The sequence below is a fragment of the Malaya genurostris genome, chromosome 2 (assembly GCF_030247185.1).
Source record: "Malaya genurostris strain Urasoe2022 chromosome 2, Malgen_1.1, whole genome shotgun sequence".
NCBI classification, from domain to species: domain Eukaryota; kingdom Metazoa; phylum Arthropoda; class Insecta; order Diptera; family Culicidae; genus Malaya; species Malaya genurostris.
In genome coordinates, this window is record NC_080571.1 from 323,501,734 (window position 1) to 323,509,845 (window position 8,112).

General features: G+C 44.6%; 1 protein-coding gene across 1 annotated transcript; it reads left to right on the forward strand.

The window, feature by feature from the left end:
* Positions 1 to 1,046: 1,046 nt before the first annotated feature.
* LOC131429322 (uncharacterized) lies at positions 1,047 to 6,432 on the forward strand. Its single transcript, XM_058593387.1, has 2 exons — positions 1,047 to 3,022; positions 3,087 to 6,432. Exons 1-2 carry the CDS (start codon positions 1,047 to 1,049, stop codon positions 6,430 to 6,432), a joined length of 5,322 nt encoding a protein of 1,773 aa, XP_058449370.1.
* Positions 6,433 to 8,112: the final 1,680 nt, after the last annotated feature.

Below are 8,112 nucleotides of genomic sequence, written 5' to 3' on the forward strand. Positions count from 1 at the left end.
GTAACCTCAGGAGTTCCACAAGGTTCTCATCTAGGCCCTCTCTTATTCATTTTATTTGTAAACGATATATCTCTTATTTGAAAACACATAAAAGTGTTGATTTATGCCGATGACATGAAGCTCTTCCTAGAAATAGAAAGTGATGTAGACAAGGTGGTTGTTCAATACTTACCCTTTATTTCGTAATAGAAACCTGAAAACAGAATGAAATTTTATAAATGTAAATAACTTACCTGTAAATACTTATCTAGTTATAAAAAGTGAATTTAACCCTAGATTTAGAGAATGAAATGTACCTATAATCTTTACACACCTTGCTTGGAACTGGATTCTACCACACACGATACAACTGTCAAACAGTTTCAGTCTTACAGACACACTTATACAATATTACCAGCAATAAAGAGATCGCAACAAGTATTCATTGGTGTTGGATGCAAATCAAGCTACGTCCGCCTTTCCGTTAAACCGCGAAATCCGAAGTCCGTATACTACCGTGCTCCGTCGGTCTTTTTTCGCGTCAAAGTTTGCAAGAGCATGGAATGTGCCAAGCCCTGCCGAATCAGGTGAAATTTCATGTACCGAAGTGAGAAGAGTAGTGAAGTGCTTAAACATAATTTGGTCCTTCGAGCCGGATCTGTGTAAAAAGTTCCGCAAGTGAATATAAGCCGTCTAGAATAGGCGCAGTCGAAACCGGTCACTTCAAAAGAGGCATAAAAAACGGTGCGCGAAGTGTGTCTCGGTATATTCCAAAGTGAAAAAGAGCCATTTTAGTAAGGTAGTGCAAACAATACCGGGTGCCCGCAAAGAATCCACCATTGTGTAAAAAACCGACGCACACGCCAGATAGTGCGGGTCAGAAACAGCCAGTTTTAGATCAATTGTTACTTTTGCTGCTTCTATGTGATCGGTGCGCGCCGTGTTGAAACGCAGATTTTATTAAATAAATTTTCCGAAGTTTCGAAATTATACTTTTGTGGTGCAAAATCATAAATTGGTGAAAATTGGATGCTAGCGGTGGTACCTGCGTAAGTGCAAGAAACAAAATGGCGGATGAGAAGAAATTACGTGAGTTGGAGCAGACGAAGGATAACATTGTGGATTCGGTGGCTTTGTTGGAAAGTTATGAGAAGGAGTTCGAGGACAGCAAATTTGCGGGTCAAGTAGAAGCATGGGCGGAAAAATTGGAAAAATTTTACGACGAGTTTCATCGAGTTGTGGTGAAGTTAGAAATGTTTTCCACTAAAGAGGAGCCAATCGACCTAAAAAAGGAACGGCAACGGTTCGACGGTCGCTATTATGCTCTCCGAAGCTTCTACTTGACAAAGATGGCGAAGCAGTCACGGCCTACCCGTTCCACTACCCCTGCACCGCCGAAACCACTAAGTATTCGACTTCCTAAAATCAATCTCCCGAAATTCAGCGGTAAGTTAGAAGACTGGTGTGTTTTTCGCGATTCGTTTGAATCCGCTTTAGGTTCACGAAGCGACATCAGTTCTGTCGAGAAGATGCACTACTTGAAGGGTCTTGTTCAAGGAGAGGCAGCGCGCATACTCGACCCGATAAAGGTAAGCGAACAGGGCTATAAGGATGCCTGGCGTACGCTTCGGTTGCGCTTCGAAAACAAACGGCTGTTAATTAAATGTCACATCAAAACGTTATTCGACAGTCCCGCTATGCGCAGAGAATCCGCCGAAGAACTTCTCGCGCTGATTGATCGATTCGAGCAGCAAATTTCCGTGTTGAAGAGTTTAGGTGAACCAGCAGACCGATGGAGTTCTATTCTGGTTTATCAAATGTCTATTCGCCTTGATCCGTGTACGCTTCGGGAATGGGAGAACTATTGTAGCAAACTTGATGCCGACAATTTGGGAGGAACCGCGATCACATCCGACAACATAGAACCTGACGGTTCTACTTCAATGCCATCGTACGTGACAATGGCCATTTATCTCCAAAACTATGCTCGAGTATTGCAAGCCGTGTCTCCGTCGATGTCGAACGTATCTTCTCGAAATAAGCCAAGCCTAACAACCAAGGCTATAGCCTTCCCCGTCACCTCTGGACAACCAGCCGAACCAACCAACGCATCGTCTACAAACGTCGCTAAGCCGAAGGCGTGCGACATGTGCGGTGATAGTCATTACCTGTACAGTTGTCCGGAATTCCGTAAGATCAATCTTCGTCAACGAACCGACCTGGTAAGACAGAAAAACCTTTGTATGAATTGTCTACGCTCAAACTCTCACTATGCCCGGAACTGTTTTGGATCAAGATGTCGCACGTGTTCCAAAAAGCATCACACACTTCTTCATCCCGAGTCTGTCGATCCAAACCCTGCGTCGGGTGGTCATACCACTAAATCTACGTGTTATGTAGCCATCCAATCGAATTCAGAACCTTCCGTTTTACATTCTTCACAATCTCCATCGAATACCAGGGTTCCGATTCAGCAACAGGTTACCTCTTTGGTCACTGCCACTCAGGCAGCGCTAGTCTCGCCGTCCCAAGTATTAGTTCCAGGAACTGTTTTCCTTCCGACGGCGCTCGTAAACATCCGTAACCCTAACGGCCATATCGTAACAGCTCGTTGCTTGCTGGACTGTGCATCCCAACGCAATTTTGTTTCTACATCCTTCTGTGAACGACTGCAGTTATCCCGAAGGCGATTGCTTCACGCTATTCCGATCAGTGGAATTGGTAACAAGACGACACGGGTTGAACATCAGACAACGATAACCATCTCTTCTCGAGTGACTTCATTTTCGATGAAGTGCTCCATGCTAGTTTTACCCTCAATAACGGTAAAACTTCCCCAGTCGACGACAGAAGCTCGTCACTGGCCGATTCCGAAGCACATAGAGCTTGCTGACCCCACTTTCGCAGTGTCGGGTGACATCGACTTGATCTTAGGCGCCGTGCATTTCTTTCGTATTCTTCGATATGGTAGAATATCTCTCGGCGATGATCTACCGCTGCTTCAGAACACCGAGTTTGGATGGGTGGTTTCTGGAGAGTGCCTGTTAGCCCATCACGACGAAAGGATGGTCTCCATCAGAACGATATTGCGAAGAACACTTTACCAGAAACACCACTAGAGACACTGACGGTCGCTACACCGTCAAGCTTCCCAAACGAGATGAACTGCTCTGGCAGCTCAAAGATAACCGGTATAATGCAATCCGTCGGTTCTTCTCTCTCGAGCGCTCACTTGGATTGAGCCCCGAACGAAAGTCGATGTATCAACAATTCATCCACGAGTACTTCAGGCTAGGACATATGCGAGAGATCCGCCCTGATGAAGATGACGTGCAACTGCAGTACTTTCTTCCGCATCACGCCGTAATGAAGCTTGATAGTGCTACTACAAAGCTCCGTACCGTATTCGACGCATCGTGCCGTTCCAAATCTGGCATCTCGTTGAACGATGTCCTACTAGCAGGTCCCACCATTCAGGACTCTCTAGTTACGATAGTCCTTCGGTTCCGTATACATCAATTTGTCATCTCTGCGGACATTGAGAAAATGTACCGGCAGATTGTTGTTCACCCAGATGACCAACCGCTTCAACGCATAGTCTGGCGCGATGATCCTAGTTCTGACCTGAAGACGTTTCAGCTACGCACCGTGACATATGGTACGAGTTGTGCCCCATTCCTAGCAACTAGAGTGTTGCAACAGCTAGCCGATGACGAAGGACATCGTTATCCGTTAGCCGAATCATCGTTACGCCATGATTTTTATGTAGACAATTTACTTTCCGGGTCAGATAACGCTCAGTCTCTCGCCGCTACCTGCGAACAGCTCATTTCCATGTTGACTAGTGCTGGATTACCTCTTCGACAGTGGTCTTCAAATTGTCAGATGGTTCTTAACACCATCCCGTTGGAGCTCCGAGAAACGCAAACATTACTCGATTTAGACCATGAATCGTCGGTGACTACGCTTGGTCTTCGCTGGGAACCATCCACCGACCTTCTTTCGTTTAAGACTCCCAATTGGAAGGAATATACCGTGTTAAATAAGCGAGCCATTCTTTCTCAGATCAGCAGTCTGTTTGACCCGCTAGGGCTGATTGGTCCTACAATTTCCAAAGCTAAGATTATGCTGCAAAATCTTTGGAGACTTCAGCTGGACTGGGACACACCCGTGGCGAAGTCGTTTGCTTGTCAATGGTATGATTTTCAGCAAAACCTTTCTGCATTGACCGACCTTCGAGTTTCCCGCCCTGTAATTAGTCCAGGGTATGATCGCGTGGAGATTCATGGATTCAGTGACGCATCGGAAGCTGCGTATGGTGCCTGCATATATCTTCGCTCAATACAATCAGAAGGTTCATGTACAGTTCGACTACTAATATCCAAATCAAAAGTCGCTCCGATAGGTACTCAAACGATCCCCCGCCTCGAGCTGTGTGCAGCTCAGTTGTTGGCCAGACTTCTAACGCAGGTTCAGAACAGCACAAACGTTATTGGCACTGTGTATTTGTGGACCGATTCTTCAATAGTGTTAAACTGGATAGCAACTAGTCCATCGGCATGGAAAACGTTCGTTGCAAATCGCGTAGCTGAAATACAAGAGCTAACGTCACACGTCGAATGGAATCATGTTCCGTCCAAGGATAATCCCGCCGATCTTATTTCTCGAGGAATGGATCTTCAAGAGCTCCTCACTAATGATCTGTGGTGGACCGGACCTCAATGGCTAAATTCAACTCTCGCACCTTGGCCAGAAAAATATACTGGCGCGTCTCAGCAAAGTACGGAGTCCCGGAAATCTAGAAAGACAGTTGCTTTACCGGTCATAAATCAAGATGGACCAGATATCATCGATCGATACTCTAGTCTTCGTCAGTTACTTCGTATTGCAACGCTTCTCCGACGATTTACTCAAAACTGTGTTCGCCGCAGGACTCATCAACCAATCCTCTCTGGATCGCTAACGCCACTTGAGATCGATTGTACTCTGCTCAGTCTAGTTCGAAGAGTACAAGAGCAACACTTTTCCCAAGACATACAGGAACTTCACAGCACTGGAAGAATCCATCGAAAATCTAAATTACGATTCTTGCATCCGCAAATCGTCGATGGCATAATTCGTGTTGGCGGCCGGCTTCACAATGCAAGAATCACTGTCGAAGAAAAGCACCCGATTGTACTACCAAAGCATCGTCTCACTGAAATGATCGCCAGGAGAGAACACCTTCAAACGCTTCATGCTGGACCAAGCCTGCTGCTATCATCACTCCGTCAAAGATTTTGGCCTCTTAGTGGTCGAAACTTAGTTCGCAATATTGTGCATCGCTGCATGATCTGCGCACGGGCAAAACCCAAGCCTCTGCAACAGCTAATGGGTAATCTGCCCCCTGTTCGGGTCAACCAAGCTTACCCGTTTCAGAACGTTGGCATCGATTTAGCTGGTCCAATTTTCGTACGTACATCACTGAGAAACAAACGTACTCCGTTCTTCAAAGCGTACATCACGGTCTATGTGTGTATGGCTACCAAAGCGGTCCATTTGGATCTAGTAACAGATTTAACTACCGCAGCATTCATTGCTAGTCTGCGAAGGTTTGTCAGTCGCCGCGGAAAGCCTGCTCATATATATTGCGACAATGCTACGAACTTTGTAGGCGCACAACGAGAACTGGGAGAACTCCGGAAACTTTTCCGCAGTGAGCAACACCAGAATGCAGTTGCTAATGAGTGTTCAGACGAAGGATTTCATTTTCACTTTATTCCACCCCGTTCGCCTACGTTTGGTGGAATCTGGGAGGCCTGTGTTAAGTCTGTCAAGACCTTACTCCGTAAAATTCTCGGAAATGCTCATCTAACTGAATCTGAACTGCAAACAGCGTTAGTTCAAGTGGAAGCCATGTTAAACTCTCGCCCAATCACTCCGATGTCGGACAATCCCTCTGATGAAATGGCTCTTACTCCGGGACACTTTCTGATCGGCCGTTCTCTTAATTCGATCCCAGATCCCGATTATCAAGAACTTCCCGAGACGCGACTCTCTCGTTGGGAAAGAGTACAACAGATATCTCAACATTTCTGGTCTCGTTGGCACAAGGAGTATCTTGCAACGTTACAAAACCGTTATCGCTGGACTCAAGCCACAGATAATTTAGTTGTTGGATCCATCGTCGTCTTAAAGGATGAAAGAAACCCTCCACAGAGATGGCCCCTGGGACGTGTACTCAGCGTCCATCCAGGACCAGACGAGCTGGTTCGCGTCGCAACCGTCAAATGTGGCCTCGGCATCGTTAAACGAGCAATTTCAAAGTTGTGCCTGCTGCCAGTTGAAATTGATCCGTCCACTATAATACAAAGCGGATCTCTGTCCAGTAATTCCACCGCCACCACGCCAGAGGAAGGTCCTTGCTTAGGGAACAGAGCCGCCGGACACGGTCCCGGCCCCTACTCGGGGTAATGAGTCGCCAGACATAAGCTGGCCCAAGCTCGGGGGAATCGAGCGGTTCCTGGTTCACCTGTAAAGAACCAAGCCTCGCCGTGTGGGTTCTTTGAACCCCCGGCTGGGACTTGACTCGAGTTAAGTACCCTGTGTATTTCAAAGTCAACATTTTGCGTACAGATGTTCCTCCTTTACAGCATACCCTCCCAGGACACTATCCCGCCATCCAGATCGAAGCTATTTAGTTCACTCCTCTTGGGTTGTATGAGGAAGAGGAAGGCTTATAATACAACATTTGTTCAACTAGCCAGAAGATCATTCCCGCTGAAGTCACAAAATTTCATTGGCGGCCGGAATGTTCAATACTTACCCTTTATTTCGTAATAGAAACCTGAAAACAGAATGAAATTTTATAAATGTAAATAACTTACCTGTAAATACTTATCTAGTTATAAAAAGTGAATTTAACCCTAGATTTAGAGAATGAAATGTACCTATAATCTTTACACACCTTGCTTGGAACTGGATTCTACCACACACGATACAACTGTCAAACAGTTTCAGTCTTACAGACACACTTATACAATATTACCAGCAATAAAGAGATCGCAACAAGTATTCATTGGTGTTGGATGCAAATCAAGCTACGTCCGCCTTTCCGTTAAACCGCGAAATCCGAAGTCCGTATACTACCGTGCTCCGTCGGTCTTTTTTCGCGTCAAAGTTTGCAAGAGCATGGAATGTGCCAAGCCCTGCCGAATCAGGTGAAATTTCATGTACCGAAGTGAGAAGAGTAGTGAAGTGCTTAAACAGTGGTATTTCAAGATGAAGTGCAAACGTTCCATGTCTGGTGTAACAAAAGCCTTTTGAAACTAAACGTCAATAAATGTAAAGTAATATCTTTCAGTAGGAAACAAAACACACCAGATATCACAATTAAACTAGGCGATGAAACAGTAGAAAGATGTATCAGAATTAGAGATCTAGGAGTAATTTTAGATAAAAAGTTGACTTTCATCGATCACTATAATACGATAATAGGCAGAGCTAATAACATGCTTGCATTTATAAAACGCTTCAGCTATAATTTTTGCGATCCTTACACGATTAAAACATTATATATTGCCTACGTAAGGTCTATACTTGAATATTGTAGCATTGTTTGGTCCCCATTCTCAATCACTCACAAGGAACGTATAGAATCAGTTCAAAAGCAATTCCTATTATTTGCACTCCGTAAGTTAGGTTGGGCAAGATTTCCTCTGCCATCATACAAAGCTCGTTACATGCTCATTGACACCCACACACTAGAAGAGCGTCGAGAACAATTAATGGTTTCATTCATACATAACATCGTTACACATCGGGATGATTCATCTGGACTTATGTCTAAACTTAATTTTTATATACCTTCCCGACAATTACGAAACCGAGCTATATTCTATATAAGTCATTATCGTACCAAATATGCTAAATTTGGCCCATTAAATCAAATGATGTCAACTTATAATAAGCATTGCGGAGCAATTGACTTTACAATGACGACAGCCCAGCTCAAATAATATTTTAATTCAATACGACCTAGGTCCTAGAACATAATGCACATTAATGTTTATTTTAGAAAATATCACACGTGTTAAAATGTAATCAATACAATGTAATGGTCTACTATAGTTTGACGACAAATAAATAAATGAA